We start from the raw sequence: 25,966 nt of genomic DNA, 5'->3' as shown, positions 1-25,966 counted from the left end.
AGCCAGCATTAGGTCAAGGAGGGCCTGTAGGGCATCACCCTCAAGCGCCAGGGCAAGGTGCACCATCAAATCAGTGGGGCTCCACCCGTTGTGCCATGCAGCAAGTTTGACTTGTGCCAGGTAAGGCTCCAGGCAGCTGGTATTATTTTACCTGTGAAGCTTCAGGGTGGACCTTGTAGCATGAATTGCTGAGTCCTGTTGGTCTTCCTCTTGCTTCGGAGGTGTCGGCGGTACCTGCCATATTTTCTGTTACCACGGCTACAACGTCTTGGAGGGAGGTGGGTGATGCACTCTGCCATTTCCCCCAGATTGGGGAGCCTGGGTACGCTCATCCCAATGGTGTACCCTGGGAAGGCATGATGCTGGGTTCCCAGGTTCTCCCTCTGAGTCTCGACTCCAGGAACCCAGCCCAGGGGTGCAGGGGAAGCATACTGCTCAGTCCCTCAACTTATTCCCTGGATCTTAAGGCGCTCCATCTGATTCATAGCTCTTCGATCTTGCTGTCAATTTCTATTCCAACTCCTGACAGCAATGTGACGAGCATTCAGTCCATGATGACAGTTGAAAGAAGCTCATTTAGCTCAACTACCGGTTGAAGGAGAGAACCCACTCAGTCACATACATATGGGGGAAGTGATTATTACACACACTGGTTACAGTCAGGGTGACCCACAAACCCACATGTGAATAACTGTATAACTCATGCTAGAATGTAATAATAAATAGAAACATAGAAACCTACAGCACAATACAGGCCCTTCAGCCCACAGAGTTGGGCTGAACATGTCCCTACCTTAAAAATTACTAGGTTTACCCATAGCCCTCCATTTTTCTAAGCTCCATGCACCTATCCAAAAGTATCTTAAAAGATCCTACTGTACCTGCCTCCACCACCACTGCCGGCAGCCCATTCTACGCATAAATGAACTTGAACATCCCACTATAATCTCATGAAAGCATTTCAAAACAAGAACAATAAATAGTGCTGGTCACTAGGAAAGCTGGGGCGGACTGTCGACCATGACCACCCCTCCGTCCCACCTGGAGCACTACAGTACTTTTGGAAATAAATGTTGAAGCCAATGACCAAAGGCAATATTAGTTTTAGTTTTGGCTGATACAGTAATATTAGATAGAATGAACACCAGGCATGGTAATTGCAATATCAATTAGAGGCGTAATAGTCACCCCCCACCCCCCACCAAATGAATTTGCCATTTAAGATGAAACTTCTTATTAGCAGAGTCTGGCAGAATGTTTTCTTTATTTTAAAAGAAGCTATATTTGAAACTTTGATTTAAAATTATTACCAAGATAACTTTCATTAAACTTTAAACATGTCTAGTCAAGTACATTTAAAATCAAATAGAGTTGAAAGAAATAATGGAAGGTTGTGAAAATGGGAAGAGAAGTAGTAGAAAGGAAGAAAATGGAGCAAGCTAAGTCAAGGCAAATATTAGAGAAGATCTCATTCACCCAGGAAAAGAATAGTACTACCCTCTGCTTCTAACATTTCTAATGGACTATGCATCTTTCAGGTGCTCTTAGAGAGGTCCTTCTAGCAATTGAGCAGATATAACAGGATGTTCTACATAGGAGAGTACTCTTGGTATTCTAGCCAATACTCTTAAATATCTGCATTGAAAAGAGATAATTTGTTCACTAGCCCTTGCTCTTTGTGGGACTTTGCTGACTCTGAATCATTTGCTGTGTTTCCTCATTCAAAAATAATCAACTGTAAAGCACTTGGCAACATCCTGAGGCTGTTGAAGATTATATAACTCTGAATCCTGATATCCTTTTTGAGAAAATAAAAAGATCAATTGGCACTTGGTTTAATACATCAACTGTCTCATTTACCTTGAATAATCAGTATAAAATATGGGGCAGATTTTCATTTTATTTAACTTAACAGTGTCTGCAGTGGCATGATTTGGACTGATGTAGTGGAAATAGTTTACAGAAAGTATATCATTACAAGAGCCACAAAAGAACACCAGCAGGAAAAGAAACATTGAGTTCCAAGAGGCAGATTCCACTGAACATTCAATTAAAGCTAATAAATGTACCTCACAGAATTGAAGTAATTATGATTTGGATAATTAGTTCACAAAAGAGCCTGCAGATGCTGGAAATCCAGAGTAACACACATATAATGCTGGTGGAACTCATCAGGTCAGACCGAAACATTAACTGATTATTCAGCTCCATCGATGCTGCTTGACCTGCTGACTTCCTCCAGCATATTGTGTGTTACTGTGGATGATTAGTTAATATTTTTATTCCAACTGTCACAAAATTATGCATTTGGGCAGCTAAGTAAGTAAAAAAAAGAGCAAATGTTTCTGATTAATATTCTTTAATGCTCTTGTAATATTCTTTATCGGTTTGAAACATTAGCTGTATTTTTCTTCCTACTTATGCTCACTGTCCCACTGAGTATTTCTTGCATTTTCTGGGTTTTTTTTTTCAGATTTTAGCATCTGCAGTAGTTTGCTACTGAATCTGTAAAATTACACTGTTCAAAGTTTACTATGTAATTTGCTTTTAGGTTTCACAGGAAAACAAGTGCAAATTATGGCATTAGCAGTTGTATTATGAAACAACGCCTTAACCAGAAATAGAGATCTACATAAATCATTCAACTGTTTTCACCAGAAATGCTTCACTCTGCTAAATGAATCGAGCATTAATCAAACTCAGAGTAAAAGGTTTAAACTCTGTTCAAATAGGAAAAGGAGGATTTGAGACAAGCTTAATATTTAGTTACATTTACATTATACATTTTTAAAATATAGAATGTCACCCTATATATCTGATTTGGATGAAAATGTAGCTAATCTGATGAGTATGTTTGTAGATGACAAAAATGGGTGGAGCTCTGGGTAGTAAGAAGGTTGTCAAGGATTTATCAGATACAAATCATTTGGAAATTTGGCAATGAAATGAAAAAAGTTGAATCTGGACACTTGAGGTGATGGATTTTGGTAGACCAAATGTAAAGAGAAGGTTTACAGTAAATGGTAGGACCCTTAGAAGTATTAATGTACAGGGGAATCTTGGGATGCAAGTCCATAGATTCTTGAAAATGGCAACACAGATGGATAAGCTGGTAAAGACAGTTTATGGCATGCTTGACTTCATCATTCAGGGCATTGAGTATTAGCAAGTCATGTTGTAGCTATATAAATGTGGTAACCCACATTTGTAGCATTGTGTGCAGTTCTGATCGCAACACTGTAGGAAAGATGTGGAGGCTTTAGAAAAAGTGCAGAAGAGGTTCAATAGGATATTGTTTGGATTGGCGTATATTAGAGTTGGACAGACGGAGGTTTTCTCTGGAGCGTCAGAGGCTGAGGAGAGACAATGGAAGTGCTGTATATAAAATTGTGAAAAGGCATAGATAGGGTAGATAATCTTTTTCTCATAGAGCAGGATAGATTCTTTGAGGGCATTGGTTTAAGGAGAGAGGGGGATAGTTTAGAGGAAATGTGTGCGGCATTTTTTTAAAGGTTGAGTAGTAGGTGCCTGGAACACATTACCAAGAGAGATGTTACAAACAATTACCATAGCAATGTATAAGAGGAAATTAGGGAGACACATGAACAGGTAGGGAATTGAGTGATATTGACCATATGCAGATAGATAAGATTTGTTGCATTGGCATTATAGTTGGTGCAGACAGGGCAGGACAAATGACCTCTTCCTGTTCTACACTGTACTGTTCTATATTTTATGAACGCACCTGATAATAATTGTAGTTAGGATAAGGAGAAACATTTGTATTTGGACAACCTGCCAGTGGATCCAGGTGGGAGTTAGGAGTACAGCACTGCAAGACTGCTAGAAAAAGAAAACCCTTGTCAGTAAAATGTCTTAAAATATCACATGACAGTTTTCACATGACCATATTAGCCAAATCACCTGCATGCCACTGCTTGCCAGTCTTCTTCTCCCTGCAAAATCCATTCTTACCTTGAGCAGGATGCCCACAGTGTGTACTTCTTCAGGTAATCTCAATCAACAAAATATTGTACAACATAGGCCATTTCTGTTCATAAATAACAAGCCCCAGCCACAGAATTGTTGTTAGTTGTTAAGCCATTACCTTAGGCTTACTGGCTGTCAAACTTCAAAGAACTGGTAGATTTTTGATTGTTTTTGACACTATGAAGTAACAAAATAAATATTAAGATCATAAGATATAGGAACAGAAGTAAGCCATTTGGCCCATCGAGTCTGCTCTGCCATTCAAACATGGGCTGATCCAATTCTTCCAGTCATCCCCACTCCCTTGCTTTCACCCGATACCCTTTGATGCCCTGGCTAATCACGAACCTATCTATCTCTGCCTTAAATACACCCAATGACTTGGCCTCCACAGCCGCTCGTGGCAACAAATTCCACAGATTTACCACCCTCTGACGAAAGTAATCACTCCGCACCTCAGTACGAAAGGGACATCCTTCAATACTGAAGTCGTGCCCTCTTGTCCTAGAACCCCCTACCATGGGAAATAACTTTGCCATATCTAACCTGTTCATGCCTTTTAACATTCTGAATGTTTCTATGACATTCCCCTTCATTCTCCTGAACTCCAGGGAATACAGTCCAAGAGCTGCCAGACATTCCTCATATGGTAACCCTTTCATTCCTGGAATCATTTTCGTGAATCTTCTCTGAACCCTCTCCAATGTCAATATATTAAAGAAATAAAAAGTAAATGACCTTATATTTAATCTTTATGCTCACGATAGTCCCTCTCCATTCAAGTGAACCAAGTTGTTGTTATTCTCTCAAATTTAACAGAAATAGAACCATAGAACATTACAGCACAGAAACAGGCCTTTTGGCCCTTCTTGGCTGTGCTGAACCATTTTTCTGCCTAGTCCCACTGACCTGCACCTGGACCATATCCTTCCATTCACCTCTCATCCACATACCTGTCCAAGTTTTTCTTAAATGTTAAAAGTGAGCCCACATTTACCACTTCATCTGGCAGCTCATTCCACACTCCCACCACTCTCTGTGTGAAGAAGCCCCCCCCCAACGTTCCCTTTAAACTTTTCCCCCTTCACCCTTAACCCATGTCCTCTGGTTTTTTTCTCCCCTAGCCTCAGTGGAAAAAGCCTGCTTGCATTCACTCTATCTATACCCATCATAATTTTATATACCTCTATCAAATCTCCCCTCATTCTTCTATGTTCCAGGGAATAAAGTCCTAACCTATTCAACCTTTCTCTGTAACTGAGTTTCTCAAGTCCCGGCAACATCCTTGTAAACCTTCTCTGCACTCTTTCAACCTTATTAATACCCTTCTTGTAATTAGGTGACCGAAACTGCACACAATACTCCAAATTCAGCCTGACCAGTGCCTTATACAACCTCATCATAACATTCCAGCTCTTATACTCAATACTTCGATTTATAAAGGCCAATAAACCAAAAGCTCTCTTTACGACCCTATTTACCTGTGACACCACTTTTAGGGAATTTTGTATCTGTATTCCCAGATCCCTCTGTTCTACTGCACTCCTCAGTGCCCTACCATTTACCTTGGTTTGTCCTTCCAAAGTGCAATACTTGTCTGTATTAAACTCCACCTGCCACTTTTTAGCCCATTTTTCCAGCTGGTCCAAATCCCTCTGCAAGCTTTTAAAACCTTCCTCACTGTCCACTGCACCTCCAGTCTTTGTATCATCAGCTAATTTGCTGATCCAATTTACCACATTATCATCCAGATCACTGATATAGTTGACAAATAACAATGGTCCCAGCACTGATCACTGTGGCATACCACTAGTTACAGGCCTCCACTCAGAGAAGCAATCCTCCACTACCACTCTCTGGCTTCTTCCATTGAGCCAATGTCTAATCCAATTTACTACCTCTCCATGTATACCTAGCAACTGAATCTTCCTAACTAACCTCCCATGTGGGACCTTGTCAAAGGCCTTACTGAAGTCCATGTAGACAACATCCACTGCCTTCCCTTCATCCACTTTTCAGGTAACCTCCTCGAAAAACTCTAATAGATTTGTTAAACATGACCTACCACGCACAAAGCCATGTTGACTCTCCCTTATAAGTCCCTGTCTATCCAAATACTTGTAGATCCTATCTCTTAGTACTCCTTCCAATAATTTACCTACTACCGATGTCAAACTTACCGGCCTATAATTTCCCGGATTACTTTTAGACCCCTTTTTAAACAATGGAAGAACATAAGCTATCCTCCAATCCTCCAGCACCTCACCCGTAGATACTGACATTTTAAATATATCTGCCAGGGCCCCTGCAATTTCAACACTAGTCTCCTTCAAGGTCCGAGGGAATACCCTGTCAGGTCCTGTAGTTTTCTCAGCAGAAGTACTGACAAATCTGTTGAAGTTACACTCTATTCTTGAATGGCAATCCCAAACTTAAGCACAATTACAAGCTAATTGTCAGCAGTTTGCTTGGAACTGGTGGCTTTTCAGTGGAGAACTTAAGCAATGCTATCAAATGCAAAATTTGAGAAGTTCAGATTTATTATTTTTTCTGATGTGACTGCAAGGTCATTTGTCGGTACTTCACAGCATTTAACACTATAATATTCACTTACGGGTCTGCAGAATTTCTCAAACTGAATACATTTGGAAGAAAAAACATCTGAGAAATTTGTTCATGAAAACAAAGTTTAATACTGCTGAATCAGAATCTGAGATACGACTGGTCAGTGGGGCCACGAAACATAACTTGCGTATATTACACATAGGAACAAAGTTAGTAATGGAGAAAAATTACTGGTGCAATTTATCAATTACAGAAGATATATGAGCTTGTACAGAATGATTTTATCAACCTCAAATAGCTATTATGGGATGAAAAAAATGAAGGAAACTCTGAAGGCATATTATTTTTATTAGAAAGTAACCATTAATTTTTAAAATATCTTCCAGGACAGGACCCAGCCAGGATAGTTGCACTATATTTTGGAATTAAAACATTCATGTAAGTGAGACAATAATTGGCAAAAACTTAGGATAAGTGCTAAAAATTGGAAAAGACTTGGAGTTGGATTAGATCAAGCTGCCTTTATTCTGCTGTCTGGACTCGCCACCCACAGTCATTGTGTTTGCTCACTTGATCTGAATGTGGAGCAAAGCATCTAGCAAGGTGCAGTGTGTTCTCAAACAGCCATTCAGAATTTAGATGACATACCACTAAGACTCCATTCCGGAACATCTTGTGACCCTTTTACAGGAGGCACAGCTCCACCAGGAGGCTCAGATTTGGTCAAAGTTGATCAAGGCTTTACTAATTTCACTTAATAAACCATTGATAAGCCTTAATAAGTACTTTGCATCAGTCTTCACTGTGGAAGACACTAGCAGTATGCCAGAAATTTGAAAGTATCTGGAGGTAGTAGTGAGCATAGTTGCTATTATAGGGAGAAGGTGCTTCAGAATCTGAAAGGTCTGAAGGTAGATAAGTTACCTGGACTAGATGGACAATATCTCAGGATTCCAAAAGACGTAGCTGAAGAGATTGTGGAGCCATTAGTAATGATCTTTCAAGAAACAATAAATTCTGGAATGGTTCCAGAGGACTGAAAAACTGTAAATCTCACTCCACTCTTTAAGAAGGGCAGGAAGCAGAAAGGAAATTATAGGACAGTTAGCCTAACTTCAGTGGCTGTGAGGATGGAGGAGTCCATTATTAAGGATGAGATTTTGGGGTACTTGGAGACACATGATGAAGTAGGCTAAAATCAGCATGATTTCCTTAAGGGGATATCTTGACTGACAAATCTTTTGGAATTCTTTGAGGGAATAACAGGCAAGATAGACAAAGGAGAGACAATGGATATTGTATATTTGGATTTTCAGAAGGTCTTTGACAAGGTCTTTGCCATATGTGAGGCTGCTTAAGACTGAGGAGTTGATTATTGACTTCAGGAGGAGAAAACTGGAGGTCCATAAGCATTGGAGGGGGCAGGTCAGAGGTTGAGAGGGTCAGTAACATTAAGTTGCTTGGTGTTATTTCAGAGGATCTGTCCTGTGCCCAGCACATTAGTGCCATTACAAAGAAAGTGAAGCAGCACCTCTACTTCCTTGGAAGTTTGCAAAGATTTAGCATGACATCTAAAAGTTTGATAAGCTTCTATAGATGTGTGGTGTTTCATCACAGCCTTGTATAGAAACACCAATGCCCTCGAACGGAAAATCCTACAAAAGGTAGTGGATATGGCGCAGTTCATCACGGGTAAAGACCTCCCAACAATTGAGCACATCTACACAGAATGTTGTTGCAGGAAAACAGCAAACATCATCAAGGACCTCTACCATCCAGGCCATGCTCTCTTCTCGCTGTTGCCATCAGGAAGAAGATACAGGAGCCTCAGGACCCTCACCACAAGATTCAGAAACAGTTATTACATGCCAACAATCAGTTTCTTAAACCAGAGGGATAACCTCACTCAACTTCACTCGTCCCATCACTGAACTGTTCCCTCAAACAATGGAAGCACTTTCAAGGATTCTTCATCTCAAGTTCTCAATATTTAATTAATAAATAAATCCAAAGGTCTCATGAGACCATGGATTTGCGCCTTGGAAGGTTTCCAGGGCGCAGGCCTGGGCAAGGTTGTGTGGAAGACCGGCAGTTGCCCATGCTGCAAATCTCCCCTCTCCACGTCACCGATGTTGTCCAAGGGAAGGGCATTAGGACCCATACAGCTTGGCACCGGTGTCGTCGCAAAGCAATGTGTGGTTAAGTGCCTTGCTCAAGGACACACACGTTGCCTCAGCCAAGGCTTGAACTAGCGACTTTCAAATCACTAGACAAATGCCTTACCACTTGGCTACGTGGTTAATATTGTTTATTTATTTATTATTATTATTATTATATTTTTTTTTAAATGTTGTACTTGCACAGTTTGTTATCTTTTGCACAATGATTGTTTGTCCATCCTGTTGGGTATGGTCTTTCATTGATTCTATTGTGTTTCGTGGATTTACTGTGTATGCACACAAAAATAACCAAATCTGGTTGGTTATATATGGTGACACGTACTTTGATAATATACTTACTTTGAATTTTGAATTTAACAAAATATGAATCTATGGTATTATAGGAAAGATACTAGCATGGATAGAAGATTGGCTGACTGGCAGAAGGCGAAGAGTGAAAATAAGGGTGGCCTTCTCTGGTTGGTTGCCAGTGGCTAGTGGTGTTTCACAGGGTCAGTATTGGGACTGCTTCTTTTCACATTATATGTTAACGAATTGGATGATGGAATTCATGGCTTTGTAGCCAACTTTGCAGATGATGCAAAGATAGGTGGAGGGTTAGGTGGTGGTGTTCAGGAAGGAGGGAGACTGCTGAATGACTTGGACAGACTGGGAGCATGGGCAAATAGGTGACAAAGGGAATATAGTGTAGGGAAAGCTATGGTCATGGACTTTGGTAGAAGGAATACACAACTTTCTAAATGGAGCGAATTCAAAAATCAGAGATGCGAAAGGACGTGTGCAGGATTGAGTCAGTGGTAAGGAAGGCAAATGCAACATCAGCATTCATTTTGAGAGGACTAGAATATAAGAGCAAGGATGTGATGTTGAAGCTTTATAATGCATTAGTCAGACAGCACGGAGTATTGTAAGCAGTTTTGTGCCACATCTCAGAAAAGAAGTGCTGGTCTTGGAGAGGGTCCAGAGGAGGTTCATGAAAATGATTACTGGAATGAAAGGGTTAATGTATGAGGCCTGGAGTTTAGAAGAATGAGGGAGTATCTCATTGAAGCCTATCAAATATTGAAAGGCCTAGATAGAGTGGATGCGCAGAGGATGTTTCCTATAGTGGGTGAGTCTAGGGCCATAAGTCACAGTTTTAGAATAAAGGGACATCCATTACTGTATTACATCCATTACGGAGATTACTGTAATCTCTTGCAGACTGGAAACTAGCAAGACAAACTGAAATTCATAAAACTGCCAGGATAATTACTGATAGACGTTAAAATGCTCCAGGAAGTCTGTCTACACTCCAGAAGAGAGATAGCATGGAGGGCAGAGATCCAGTGCCTGAACAGATGTTTCTTTACAAAAGAAAAAAACTTAGAGCAGATCTAATGTCTTAAAATTATGAAGCAACTCTACTAAGTAGACAGAAAGAAAGTAATGTTAGCTTTCTCAGCCTCAGAAAATCAAACCACGGTGAAGAGGGTATTATTTGGTAGTTCTTCTCTTGCCTTCATCTGTTTGGTAAATATATGATAGGTCCACTCTGAAGAAGATCATGCTTCAGAACCTTTCTTAAGGCTCTGTTATGAAGCCATGCATAGATGGTAAAAATGTTAATTACAGCAAAAGATATTCATTCTGATGCCAATATAATTCAGTAACATTCGGCCATTTGGTAAACATCAGTTTGCATTATCCATCAGTATAGGGAAAACTACATTTTGAGAGGACTAGAATATAACAGCAAGAGTAAATATAAGAGTAAATGTTCAAATTCATACAAGGAAATTTGTTTCCTTCACAAATTGACATCAGAGATGAACCCCCAAGGCACCTTCCCCTATAAGTAGTTCTTGTGCTTGCCTTGGCTGTATCAGTATCACAATGGAACAAAGGGAATTACAGAGATATGATGGAGGAGCTTGCTCAAGTGGATTGGAGGAGGATACTGGCGGGGATGACGGTTGATCAGAGATGGCTAAAGTTTCTAGGAATAGTTCACAAGACACAGGATAGATATGTCCCACAGAGAAAGAAGTTCTGAAATGGCAGGGGTAGGCAACCACGGCTAATAAAGGAAGTTAAGGACTGCATAAAAGCCAAGAAAAGGGGATATAAGGTAGCAAAAGTGAGTGGGAAGTTGGATGATTGGAAAGCTTTTAAAATCCAATAAAAGGCAAATAAAAAGACTATAAGAAAGGAAAAGATGAAATAGGGCAGACTAGCCAATAATATAAAGCAGGATACACATTTTTTTCAGTTATATAAAGAGCAAAAAGGAGGCAAGAGTTGATTTTGGACCACAGTAAAATGATGCTGGCGAGGTAGTGATGGGGGGAAAAGAAATGGCAGATGAACTTAATCAGTACTTTGCATCTGTCTTCACTGTGAAAGATGCTAGAAGCATGCCAGAGGTCCATGAGTGCCAGGGAGCAGGAGTGAGTGCCATTGTTATTACAAAGGTCTTAAGATCAATAAGTCACCCGGACCAGATAGACTATATCCCAGAGACCTGGGAGAGGTTGCTGAAGAGATAACAGATGCATTGGTCATGATCTTTCAAGAATCACTTGATTCTGGCATGGTCCCTGATGACTGTAAGATAGCAAATGTCACTCCACTCTCTCAGAAGGGAGGAAGGCAAAAGAAAGGAAATTATAGGCCAGTTAGCCAAACCGCAGTGGCTGGAAAAGTGTTGGAGTCTATTATTAAGATTGAGATTTTGGGGTACTTAGAGATTATTGATAAAATAAATCAAAGTCAGCATGGTTTCTGTAAAAGGGAAATCTTGCCTAATGAATCTGTTAGAGTTCTTCGAGGAAATAACAAGCAGGATGGACAAAGGTGAGGCAGTGGATGTCAATTACTTGGATTTTTCGGAAAGCATTTGATAAGGTGCCACACATGAGCCTGCTTATCAAGATAAAATCCTATAGCGTTACAAGAAAAATACTGACATGGATAGTGGAATGGCTAACAGGCAGGAGGCAGCAAAGCCTTTTCTCGTTGGCTGCCGGTGACTAGTGGTGTTACTCAGGGGTCAGTATTGGGACCACTACTTTTCACATTGTTTGTCAATGATGGATAATGGAACTGATGGCTTTGTGGCAAAGTTTGCGGATGATACAAAGATAGGTGGAGGGGAGGTAGTAATGAGGAAGCAATGCAACTGCAGCATGGCTTAGACAAATTGGAAGAATGGGCAAAGATGTGGCAGATGGAATACAGTGCTGGGAAATGTATGATAATGCATTTTATTAAAAGGAACAAGAGTGCGGACTATAATCTAAATGGGGAGAAGGTTCAAACATCAGAGATGCAGAGGGACTTAGGAGCCCTCATGCAAGACTCCAAGAAGGTTATTTTTACAGGTTAAGCCTGTGGTAATAAAGGCAAATGCAATGTTGGCATTTATTTCAAGAGGAATAGAATATAAAAGTAAGGAGATAATGCTGAGGCTTTGTAAGACACTAGTCAGGCTGCACTGGAGTATTATCAACAGTTCGGGCCCCATATCTCAGAAGGCATGTGTTGTCATTGGAGAGAGTCCAGAGGAGGTTCACAAGGATGATTCCAGGAATGAAGGGGTTAACATATGAGAAGCATTTGGCACTTCAGGCCTATACTCACTGGAGTTTAGGAGAGCGCAGAGGAGGTTCTCATTGAAACCTACCGAATGTTGAAAGAACTAGATAGAGTGGATGTGGAGAGAATGTTTCCTATGGTGGGGGTATCCAGAACTAGAGTGCACTGCCTCAAAACTGAGGAGCAATCTTTTAGAACAGAGGTAAGGAGGATTTTTTTTTAGACAGAGAGTAGTGAATCTGTGGCATGCTCTGACACAGACTGTGGTGGAGGCCAAGCCCATGGGTATAGTTAAGGCAGATGTTGATTGTTTCCTGATCAATCAAGACATCAAAGGATATGGCGGGATCCAGGGACAGCCATGATGGAATGGTGGAGCAGACTCGATGGGCTGAATGGCCTAACTCTGCTGCAATGTCTTATTGTCTAAGATGAAGGCAAAGGAAGAACTGTCAGATAATTGCAGGCTTGATTATGAATTGTTGAGACTTGACTCCTCTATTTGTTTCTCTACCAGGCAGAGCTGAAATCACTGGTTAAGAAATTAAAGATCTTAAGATAATGTGATGTCCTGCCTGTCTGGTTTTCTCCCATTGCTGCATCAATAATGGCTCTTACAATTACAGTACTTCAGGCCTTAAGAGAAAAAGCTGACTAATTGGAAGCTCCTGCTGAATGTTATACTAGTTAATTATGTGTGACCATACCCCGCCTACTATTCAATTGAGTAAGAAAGTGAGGCCATTCACTCATCTTGATGACCATGCACTATTTGTATTTTACAATGTGTAACACCACAGGATACCAGACATTCTTAGAAGCTCCAGTCTGCAATGATCTGGAGTCATATAAAGTTCAGGGTGACAGTGACGTCATCCTCTACAGACAGATAAGAGGCATAGAGTCATAGAATCATACAGAATAGAAAGAAGCTCTTAGGTCCTATTGGTTCACACCGACCTAATTGCCCCTTCCAACCAATTCCCATTTGCCAGTGTTTGTTCACAACCTAAACCTTTCCAATGCATGCACCTGTCTAATTGTCTTTTAAAAGCTGTTATTGTACTTGCCTCAACTACTTTCTTTGGCAGCTCATTCCATACCAATATCACTCTTTGCGCAGAGAAAAAGTAGCCCCTCAAGTTCTCTGCCTCACCTTAAAATTATATGGTTATATACCCTCTAGTTCTTGAACTGGAATCAGGTTTATTATCACTGTCTCATAGGATATGAAATGTTGTTTAGCAGTAGCAGTACAGTACAAAAACATAAAACTACATTAAATTACAAAATAGATAAGCAGTGTGAAAAGAGGAAAGATGAAGTTGTGTTCATTGATGCACAGACTGCTCAGAAATCTGATTGATAAGGGGAGAATGAGTGCGGGTCTTGAGGCTCCTGTGTCTCCCCATGCTGGTAGTAATGAGAAGAGGGCATGTCCTGGATGGTGATGGGCCTTAATGATGGATACTACCTTCTTGAGGCACTACCTCTTGAATATATCGTCAATGACAGGGAGGGTTAGAGCAGATTAAGTCTAAAACCCACTGTTGTCTCTTGCAATCCTGCGCATTGAAGCATCCATAGCTTGTGATAGAAACAATCAGAATGCATTCCACCACAGATCTATAGAAATTTGCAAGAGTCTTTGGTGACATTTATTTTATTTATTGAGATACAGTGCGGAATAGGCTCTTTGAGCTGTGCTGCCCAGCGAGCCCCGATTTAACCCTAGCCTAATCATGTGACAATTTACAATGACTAATTAATCTACCAACCAGTACGTCTTTGGACTGTGGGAGGAAACTCATGCAGTCATAGGGAGAACATATAATTTCCTTACAGACAGTAGCAGGAATTGAATCTAGGTCATTGGTATGTAAAGTGTTGTGCTAACCACTATGCTACTGTACCACCCATAAAGGATTTCATTAAATTCCTGATAAAGTAGACACTCTGAAGAGTCCTCTCATAATGTACTGTATTGGGCCCAGGACAGATTCTCACAGAACCTCATACTCCAGGAAGTTAAAGCTGTTTATCCTTTCCACCTCATAGTCCTCAATGAGGACTGCTGCACGTTCTCCTGATTTCCCCTTCCTGAATCCACAATCAAATCCTTCACCTTTCTGACACTGAGAGTGAGGTTATTGTTGTGACACCACTCAACCAATCAATTTATCTAATTCCTGTATGCTTCCAATTGTCATCTGGGATTTTATCAGCAACAGTGGTTTCATCTACAAAATTATAAATGGCATTTGAGCTGTGCTTAGCTACACAATCATGAGTGTAAATAGAGTGCAGCAGTGGACTAGGCACACATCCTCAGTCCTTTGTGAGTGAGGAGCAGATGTCATCACTGATTCATAGTGACTGTGGTCTCCTGATAAGTAAGTTGAGGATCCACTTGCAGAGAATGGTACAAAGACCTAGGTTTGGAAGCTTGGTGATAAATAATAAGGGGGATGATGCACTCTTTCCAACTTAATAATATCTTTCCTATAGCAGGGATACCAAAACTAAATACAATACTTTAAGTATGGCCTACTAGCATCCTATGCAACCATACCCTTGCAACTTTTTATACACAATGCCCTGACTAGTAAAGGCCATCTTGCCAAGAACCAACTTCACCATCCCGTGATGGCACTTTCAACGAGCCATCTACTTGTACTCCAAGATCCCTCTGATCAACAACACTCCTCAGGGCCATGCCCTTCACTGTGGAAGTCCTACCTGTACTTGACATTCCAAATTGCAACACTTCACACTCATCCCAATTAAGCTCTATTTGCCTTTCATTGGTCCCCTTACTCAGCATATCAAGAACTCCATGTAATTTTTGAAAATTTTCTTCATTGTCCACTACACCACCTATTTAATGATTTCTACCTGATCTAATCATTCTTTCTCATTCTTATCCAAATGTTGACATAGATGACAAACAATAATGGGTACAGCACTGACCCGTGAGGCATACCACAAGTCATAGGCCTCCAGACTGAATGGCAACCTTCTACCATCATCCTGTACTTTTTACCATCAAATTAAATGTGTATCCAATTAGCCAGCTGCTCTCCCAGATTCCATGCAATTAACTTTTCGGAGCAGCCAATCACATGGAAACTTATTTAAAACCTTACTAAGGTCCATATTAGCCATGTCTACTCTCCTGCCCTCATTAAGTTCTTGGTCACCTCATCAAAAGCACAATCAAATCTGTAAGACATGATCCCCCACGTACAAAGTCATGCTGATTACCCCTAATCAACTCCTATTTTTTCAAATGTACTTCAATATCCCTTGCCAAGTATTCCCAAAGTATAGGAACACACAGACCTTGAGCTCTCACTATCTCAAATTTAAAAGCCTCCAACTGGCCAGATGTCCATTTGCCCATAAATGACTTGTTGCAACAAACCTTTTCTCATACTATCAAAATTTGTGTTGCCCCAATTTAGAATTTGCACCTGTAGACCATTTCTGTCCTTTTTTCGCTATATTAAAACTAATTTAACTCTGGTCACTGGTCCCTAAAGTGCTCCCCCAGTCACCTCAGTCACTAGCCTGGCCCTGTTACCTAAGAGTAAGTTGAGTATTGCCTTCGTCTTGGTAGGGCCATATATAGAAGTGTACAAGAGAGAAACAGGACCTTGTGCTCACTGCATCTATATGAACCATCATGCCATCATGCCTATCTATATGACACCCACTTGGCTACAATAATTACATTTCTTCTTTTCCCTGCTCATTCGTATATCTGTACAGATACCTCTTTCTAATCATATCACTTACATTCTTAACAAATTTATATATATGACAGGCAACAGAAGACCCAGCACCAATCCCTATGACGCACTATTAATCAGAGGCTTTCAATCTGATAAACAACCCAGATCTCGACTTTCCAAATGGAAATAAATCTTGTGCCTCAAAAACCCTTCCAATAACTTTCCCACCACTTCTGAAATGCCTGTAGTTCTCTGGATTATGCCTACTGCCCTTGTTTATTTAACTATCCTCCAGTCTTCTGGTATCTGACCTGTGGCTAATAAAAGTACAAAAATCTCTACGATGACCCTGGATTCTAACTCACTCAACATAAGATAGCATGTAAGATAAGATGGTGCCGGTAACTGGCGTCTCTGCGCGTCCTCTCCTGAGCAAACTGCCCTCTCCACTATTTTATACACGAGAAACCCTTCTAAACCTTCAATCTGCTACGCCTAGCAAGATCAACAACACCCTGGCGAAGCTACTGACCCAGCTGGAGACCACTGAGCCAGAATTGCTTCTTAATCTCCGGACCGCACCTGCACCCGACCAGCAAGGCCCACCACGTTCCCGGTGACCAGCGGTCTGCTACCATGCCGGAGCGCTTGGAGACACGGCCCATTCCGGCCAGCACCTCCCTGGAGCAGACGACCACACAGAGGTGACGGCGGAGACCTCAAGGTGCCCCAGACGCTTCCCCGAAGCGACTACCGTAAAACCCCATTGGTGGCCATTCACAGCTGCCAGAAGTGAAGCCTCCGCTGCTGACCTCGGAAATCGAGCCTGAGTCTCGGCTGGAGCGGAGGCCTCCGCAACCGTGACTTGGCATACAGACTTGTTTCAGCCAGGAGCCCGGCCATCCGGGATTAAGTGTTGGCTTCGGGGCCCAACTCAATCGACAGCCTGGGCCTCCGGCAGCGAGAAGTGGCAGCGGAGTCTCCCCTGTCACTCGGCCCGACCCGGAGCATCCGATGACGCGACCTGCCGATCGATCCCCGCGGGATGTGTCCACCAACCTCAAAGAGCTGACAACAACACACTGCATCGATGGAAACCTGGAAAGATGCACTATTTACCGAGGAAGCGTGGGAAAAGAGCTGGGCTGCTGGTCAGATTGAAGCTGAGGGGCTTCAGGGTCCCTATGCCCACCATCCTACTAGCTAATATGCAAACCATAGAGAACAAGGTGGATGATCTTAAAGGGAGGCTTACCTACTGCAGGGAGATGCAGAACTGCTCTGTATTCTGTTTCACCGAGACCTGGCTCTCCCCGCCACCCCCGACTGTGCCATCCGACCGGAGGGATTTTCGATCCATCGGATGGACCGCACGGCGTCCTTGGGCAAGACGAGGGGAGGTGGTGTCTGCCTACTGATCAACACTGCGTGGTGCTCAGTCACAGTGGCACTGACAAGCTCTTGCAGCCCAGACCTGGAACACCTGTCGGTGAAGTGTTGTCCCTACTATCTGCCACGGGAATTTACCTCGGTCATACTGACAGCGGTCTACATTCCCCCCCAGGCGGACGTGGAGTGTGCTCTGAACATACTGTATGCCAACATCAGTGAACTTGAGACCCAGTATCCGGAGGCTTTGCTCATTACAGCTGGGGACTTTAACCAGGCCAACCTCAGAAAGGCGCTGCGAAAGTTATACCAACGTGTCTCCTGGCCCACTAGAGGCCCGAATATACTTGACAACCGCTACACAGCAGTCAAAGATGCCTACCGTTCCGTCCCATGACCTCACTTCGGAAAATCCAACCATCAGGCCGTACTCCTCCTCCCGGCTTACAAACAGAAACTGAAGTGGGAGGTCACGGAGACAAAAGTAGTGTCACGTCGGATGGAGGAAACGGATGAGGTCCTCCGTGACTGCTTTGAATTGGCGGACTGGTTAGTATTCAAGGACTCGGCAGCTAACCTTGATGAGTATACCTCAGCTGTCACGGACTTTATTTGGAAATGCACGGAGGACGGTGTGCCTCGCAAGACGATCCGGGTATTCCCTAACTGGAAACCTTGGATGAATTATGAGGTCAAGTCCCTTTTAAAGGCTAGAGCTGTGGCTTTTAGGTCCGGGGATACCAGTCGCTACACGGAACCCAGGCGTGAAATCCGGAAAGCCATTAAGGGCGCCAAGAGGCAATATCGAGCCAAGTTGGAAGCCCAGGCTAACCAGAGGGATGCCAGTAGACTATGGCAGGGTCTAAATGAGATCACTGGGCGCAAAGGAAAGGCTGGGAATATCAATAACTGTGGTGCTTCTCTTCCTGATGAACTTAACGTATTCAACACAAGATTCGAACAGAAGAGGAGCGTCCCATTCCCTCCGGATGAACCAGACCTGGTGGCATCGAGATTCATTGTCACCGAGGAGGACGTTAGAAGGGCTTTCCTGAAGATAAATCCAAGGAAGTTGCGGGCCCAGATGGTGTCCCAGGACGGGTTCTCTGGGCCTGTGCAAGCGAGCTAGCTGGAGTGTTTGCTGACATCTTCAACTGCTCCTTGCTTCAGTCTAAGATACCCTTGTGTTTTAAGAAGGCAACGATAATCCCAGTGCCGAAGAAGAGCAAGGCGGCATGCCTGAATGACTATCAACCTGTGGCTCTGACATCAATTGCTATGAAGTGCTTCGAGAGATTGGTTATGGCACACATCAACCACAGCCTACCAGTCAACCTCGACGCTTTGCAATTCGCCTACCGGAGCAACAGGTCAACGGCAGATGCCATCTCTCTGGCCCTACATTCCTCCTTAGAACACCTGGAGGATAAAGACGCATACGTAAGGTTCCTTTTCATTGACTACAGCTCTGCCTTTAATACCATCATTCCAAATAAACTGATTCCTAAGCTCCAGAACCTGGGCCTTAGCCCTCAGATCTGCAGCTGGATCTTCAACTTCCTCACAGACAGGACCCAGGCCGTAAAGATAGGGGATAAGCTCTCCTCTACAGTCACTCTGAGTACCGGTGCCCCACAAGGCTGTGTACTCAGCCCCCTGCTGTACTCACTGTACACCCATGATTGCGTAGCCAAGTTTCCATCAAACTCAATATATAAGTTTGCTGATGACATAACAATTGCAGGCCGTATCTCGGGTAATGATGAGTTTGAGTACAGAGAGGAAATTAAGAACCTGGTGGCATGGTGCAAAGACAATAACCTTAGCCCTCAATGTCAGCAAGTTGAAGGAATTGGTTGTTGACTTCAGAAGGAGTAGCGGACCGCACGACCCAATTTACATCGGTGGTGCGCAAGTGGAGCAGGTCAAAAGCTTTAAGTTCCTCTGGGTCAATATCACAAATGACCAGACTTGGTTCAACCAAGCAGAGTTCACTGCCAAGAAGACCCACCAGTGCCTTTACTTCCTGAGAAAACTAAAGAAATTTGGCCTGTCCCCTAAAATCCTCACTAAGTTTTATAGATGCACCGTAGAAAGCATTCTTCTAGGGTGCATCACAACCTGATATGAAAGTTATCCTGTCCAAGACCGAAAGAAGCTGCAGATGATCGTGAACATGACGCAGCACATCACACAAACCAATCTTCTGTCCTTGGGCTCACCTTACACCGCACGCTGTCGGAGCAGTGCTGCCAGGATAATCAAGGACACGACCCACCCAGCCCACACACTTTTCGTCCCTCTTCCCTCTGGGAGCTCAGGAGCTTGAAGACTCGTATGGCCAGATTTGGGAACAGCTTCTTTCCAATTGTGATAAGACTGCTGAACGGATCCTGACCCGGACCTGGGCTGTACCCTCCAAATATCCGGACCTGCCTCTCGGTTTTTTTGCACTACCATACTTTCAATTTTTGTATTTTCTATTTATGATTTATAATTTAAAATTTTAATATTTACTATTTTTTTTTACTATTTTTAATATTTAATATTGTAATTCAGGGAGCGGGAAGTGCAGAATCGAATCTCGCTTGTGATGATTGTACATTCTAGTACCAATTGTTTGGCGACAACAAAGTATAAAGTATAAAGTATAACATCTAAGGATACATCTGGTCAGACACGGGGGATTTATCTCCCTTAATGTGTTTTAAGACCTCCAATACCATTGCAATGTTGATATGACCCAGGATATAATTGTTCCCTCCCCTGAACTCACTCTTGGCATTAACCTTCCCCATGGTAATACAGTAAAGAAGTATTCAAATACTTCCCCAATTTCCTGTGGTTCCACATATTTATCCTCAAGGAGACCTACTCTCTTCTGAAATACCCTTTTGCTCTCAATGTACGGTGAATATTTCAAGATGGATTCGACTCAGTACATCACAGGTAAAATCCTCCCAACCACTGAGCACATCTACATGAAATGCTGCCATAGAAAAGCTGCATCTATTATCAAAGATCCTCACCACCCAAGCCATGCTCTTTTCTCACTGTTGCCATCAGGTAGAAGGTAAACGGGCCTCAGGACTCACACCACCAGGTTCAAGAACAGTTACTACCCCTCAACCATCAAGCTCTTGAACAAAAAGGGGATAACAACATTCATTCTACTTCTGGTGTTCCCACAAATGCTGGTCTCACTTTAAAGACTTATTAATTTGTTATTTCATGCTCTCGTTAATTATTGCTATTTATTTACATTTCCATTTGCACTGTTTGTTGCTCATTGATCCTGTTTATAGCTAATGTTCTATAAATTTGCTAAGTATGCTCGCAGAAAAATAATCTCAGGGTTGTATGCTGAGACATGTATGTACTCTGATAATAAATTTTACTTTGAACTTTATTTAGTCTGCCCTCTTTGGCCTAGCAATTTTTTTAAGTGTACATCCCTTACACTCCTCAAAGGGGTCTTCTAATCCTACCTGCCTTACCTTTTCCCTTTTTCTCAACCAGACTCTTAATATCTTTTGTCAACCAATGATCCCTAATCTTGTCAGCCTTGTTCTTATAAGAGGAACCTACTGCCCTTGAACTCTTCATATATTTTATAAGCCTCAATTTTCCAGTTGTTCCTTTATCTGCATCACCCTGTCCTAATCAACTTTTTCAAGTTCCTGTCTGATGCATTGAAATTAGCCATCTTCCAATTTAGGAATCTTCAGTTCCACCAGTAATGCCTTACTACATTAGTTCTTCAGTCTGTTCTGACTGAGCACTGCAATGACATTTTCTCTGACTAGTACAGCCACCTCTCCTCCTTTAATCCCTCCCTCTCTGCTGCATCTAAAGCAACGGAACCCAGGAATATCGATCTGCCAGTCATGCCCCTCCTGCAAACAAATCTCACTATTGGGTACAATATTGAGGAGATCATTTTCGTAATTATCTTGAAACTAGTAGAATCATGGTCACTGGTCTCAAGAAATTCCCACGTTGACAGTTCAACCACTTACCCAGCTTCATTTCTTGAAACAATATATTGCATGTCACCTTCTCTGGTTAGGAAAGCTACCTATTGTTTCAGAAAGCCTCACACGTAACAAATTCTGTCCTAATTAACCCATTATCAGTGCCAGCCTATATGAGGGAAGTTAGATCATCAATAATTACACCACATTATTGCTTTACCTATCTGTGATTTCCCTATATATCTGCACCTCTAATTCCTGTTGACTCTCAGGGGGTGGGGTGGGGGGGGGGGCTTTTATATTATCCCATTACAGTGATCAATTCTCTTTCATTTCTAAGTTCTACCCATAATGGACATTCTCCTGGGATATTCTCTCAAAGTATTACCACAATGTTCTCCCTAATCAATTGTGCAACTTTCCTACTCTATTACCTCCATTCTAGTCACATTGGAAGCGTTGATACTCAGAAGACTGAGCTGCTAGTCTTGCACACCATTCAACCATGTTTCCATAATAACTATTATACTGTATGTGACCAAATCTGCTAATCCTTGCTCAAGTTCACCTGTGAGGGTTATTACATTGAATAAAACATAGCGTAACTTATCAGCCTTCCACTCTCCCTGTCGTGCTCTTGCCACATGGACTTGCTTGCTTTAACCTCTGTATTTGCTTTAATTTTCTGATCTGTTAGATGACAACTCCGGGTCCCACCACATCTCCAGACTAGCTTAAACCCCTGAATAGCACTAACAACTCTCTTTGCAAGGATATTTGTAGTCTTCCAGTTTGGATGCAACCCATCCCTTGTGTACAGGTCACCTCTTTCCAAGAAGGAACCCCAATGGTACAAAACTGAAGACCTCCCATCTGTACCAGTTCTTCAGTCTTGCAGTAATTTGACCTCTGTTGCGTATGCTCATGATGAACATCTATGAGGTGACAGATCTCTGTCACCAGTGGCTTAAAAAATCCTCCTGATGTATTATTCCTTAGATAGCAATAAGCTGAAGCATGGATCTGGTATTATCTTCACGAATGTGTCCATGGACATAAGCCATTCCCAGCCTTCTATAGGTATCTAGATCTTTCCTGCTTTTAATGTTGCACTGTAATTTGACCTTGTGTAGCACACCCACTGGAAAATATCAGAAACAGAGAATTAATATTAAGCACCTCACTCATTGCGCCTGAAGCAAGTCATTTGGCAGCCTCAGAGGAAATGTATTGTGGTACCAATTCCGCAGTGAATTGGTATCATGAAAATCTGCTTTCCTATGCTTTGAAAACAGGAAAGTATATTCCAGGTATAGTTGAAAATGAATGACATAATTCCATGTGCATCCTATGTGGCAAACATACCACATAATACATGTGAATATGCCAAGGTTAAGTTCTATAGACTGTGTGTGCTGTTCAGAATGATCATGCTTCCACACACAAAATTATACATAAACCATAGCAAATGCCAAATTTTGTGGGCAAATCACATTCAGAAGTTGCTAAAAACAAACTGCAAATTAAATATAATAAAAGATATCAAGTTAATTCTGACAACAATTTCATTTGTTTACCTATCATGTGCCAACTAGAGCGTATGGAGACCAAAGTGCAAATGATGCTGTGCTAATAAAAGTGCAAAAAATCCTCATCTTCAGGTAAAAAGAGGACACGTAAGCAACTGATGAGCAACATTTGGGATAATATAACCCAGGTGATTACAGACAAGTGCTCTGATGCTAAGACATGGCTCTGTGTCAAGATCCCTCCTGTTTGCTGTTCGGCGCTTATGCCTGTTTAAGCATCATAACTCAATCTCCGTGCCTGTGTCCTGCACTTGGGTCCACCTCATTCGCCATGTTCCATTGTAACAGAACAATCTGGCCACTATGGACCCAGTGGACATGAATACCCTGGAACAAGCCCTCACCAGCCAGGGCTCCCCACTGGGTCTGCACGATCAACTTCTCTGGGATGTCATAGAGAACCTCTGTTCCCTGTCTGCTAACGTAAAGAACATCGGTGACCAGGTGGACTGAGTATCCACTCATCTTACCCCACCCATTCCTGGAACACTGTCAGCCCAGCCCAGACAGCCTGTAGTGGCAACCCCCTATGTGTCAGCAACACCTTCACCAAGAGAGCCACACGTACCTGAACCAGAACACTATGCTGGGGATTTGGGGAAGTGTCGGGCCTTCCTTCTGCAATGCTCCTTGGTGTTCGATCAGCAGTCATCCATGTACTCCACGGACAAGTCAAATACAGCTTATATCACGGGGTTGTTGCGGGGAAGTGCCTTAGCGTAGGCTACAGCTGTTTGGGATAATCAGCCGGATATATGGTGAGCCAGACAACATTCCCTTCTGTCCCCCAAACCTGGATGCAGATCCAAGCTACTTTAAGTTACAACCAACAGTCCCTGCCTCTGTCCACTCTAGTGGACTCTGGTGCCGAGGGACACCTGTTGGATGAAAACATAGTTTCCCGGGCCGGAATTCCTTGGGAATCGTTGAGTACCCCTCTGGAAGCCCGGGCACTGGATGGTAGACTTCTGGCCCGAATCACTCACCGCACACCACCCCTGTCTCTTATTCTCTCTGGGAAACATTGGGGACAGGTACAATTTAACCCAATTTCCTCTCCTCAAGCTCCTATAGTTCTTGGGTACCCCTGGTTAAGCTGCCATAATCCCCACATTGATTGGTCCAGCTGGAGTCCGTTCTGTCACTCCACTTGTCTACAGTCGGCCCTTTCCCCTTTGAAAGTCACCGCAACCTCGTCTGCCTCTGAAACCCCTGATTTATCCAAGGTTCCAGCAGAGTATCACAACCTGGGGCGAGTGTTTAATAAACAACGGGCCCTTTCCCTGCCTCCACACCAACTTTACGATTGTGCTATTGACCTTCTCCCTGGAGCCCCTCTACCTACCAGTCGGCTGTATAACTTGTCCCGGCCAGAAAGGGAAGCAATGGAGGCTTACATAAATGAATCTCTCGTGGCGGGCATGATCCGACCCTCATCCTCCCCTGTTGGCGCAGGTTTCTTCTTGGTGAGGAAGAAAAACGGTTCACTGCACCCCTGTATTAACTACTCTGGCCTAAATAGCATAACCATAAAGAACAGGTATCCACTGCCCCTTATCAACTCTGCTTTTGAACCACTTCATGGAGCCACCATCTTCCTCAAGTTGGACCTACGAAGTGCCTGTTGTCTGGTCAGGATAAGGGAGGGAGATGAGTGGAAAACAGCATTTAACACCCTTCTTGGTCACTTCGAATACCCGGTCATGCCATTCGGCCTCACCAATGCCCCCCCAACCCCCCGTCTTCCAAGCCCTGATAAACAATGTCCTTAGAGAGTTTATTAATCGTTTTGTGTTTGTTTATTTGGATGACATCGTAATCTTCTCCAGCCGTCTTCAGGAACACACCGACCATGTCCATCAGGTTCTACAGAGGTTCTGGGAGAACAAACCATTTGTTAAAGCTAAGAAGTGTGAGTTTCATGTCCCCTAAGTCAACTTCTTAGGGTACAACATCGACAGCGGTGAGTGAGAGCGGATCCCGAAAAGATCTGGGTGGTGGCGGAGTGGCCAAAGCCCACGACACGCAAGCAACTCCAGTGATTTCTGGGGTTTGCAAACTTCTATCGTCGTTTCATCAGTGATTACAACCAGGTGGCAGCACCCTTTACTCGACTCACTTCACCTACGACACCTTTTCACTGGGGCCCCGAAGCTGGCTCAGCATTCTTGGAGCTGAAGAGGCGTTTCACCTCTGCTCGAATCCTGGTCCAACCAGATCCCTCTTGTCAATTCATTGTGGAGGCCGACACCTCCAACTCTGGGGTGGGAGCGGTCCTCTCCCAATGATCCTGCCCTGACCAAAAACTTCATCCCTGTGCCTTCTTTTCTTGCTGGCTGTTCCCCGCCGAATGAAATTACGACATAGGGAACCGGGAATTACTGGCCGTCAAACTGGCTTTGGAGGAGTGGAGGCACTGGCTGGAGGGAGCGGAGGATCTGTTTATCGTCTGGACTGATCACAAGAACCTTGCATACATCCAAACTGCCAAATGCCTGAATTCCCAACAAGCCCATTGGGCATTACTTTTTAGTTGTTTCAGGCTCACACTCACCTATTGTCCGAGGTCCAAGAATGGGAAGTCCGATGCTCTCTCCTGTCAATACATTTTCGAGGAGGACCTTCCCAACCCCGAGACCATCCTTCCACCATCCTGTGTAGTGGCTGCCCTCACCTGGGAAATTGAGTCCGTAATCAAAGAGGCCCAACGGACTCAACCTGACCCAGGCAACGGACCCTCCAGTCGCCTCTTTGTGCCCGATTCTGTGCGGTCACAGGTTCTCCAGTGGGGGCACATTTCTCGTTCCACCTGCCATCCCGGAATTGATCGGACTCTGTCCCATCTGAAGAGACATTTCTGGTGGGCCTCCATGGATGCTGACACCCGTTCCTTCGTCTCTGCCCGTTCTGTTTGTGCCCACGGAAAAGCCTCCCACCGACCACCTGCTGGATTGCTTTGTTCCCTACCT

The 25,966-nt window shown here is 43.1% G+C and overlaps 1 protein-coding gene across 1 annotated transcript in view; it reads right to left on the bottom strand.

The window, feature by feature from the left end:
• The window catches only part of hsf5 (heat shock transcription factor family member 5), a 95,286-nt gene that overhangs the window by 49,983 nt on the left and 19,337 nt on the right, over positions 1 to 25,966 (bottom strand). The window contains exon 4 of the mRNA XM_063031742.1: positions 3,746 to 3,843. Within this exon, the coding sequence (XP_062887812.1) occupies positions 3,746 to 3,843 (98 nt within the window). The remainder of the gene's footprint in view (positions 1 to 3,745; positions 3,844 to 25,966) is intronic.

Source organism: Mobula hypostoma, chromosome 23 (assembly GCF_963921235.1).
Source record: "Mobula hypostoma chromosome 23, sMobHyp1.1, whole genome shotgun sequence".
Taxonomy (NCBI): Eukaryota; Metazoa; Chordata; class Chondrichthyes; order Myliobatiformes; family Myliobatidae; genus Mobula; species Mobula hypostoma.
Note: the sequence above shows the minus strand (reverse complement) of the source record. Positions and strands in the feature narration are given on the sequence as shown.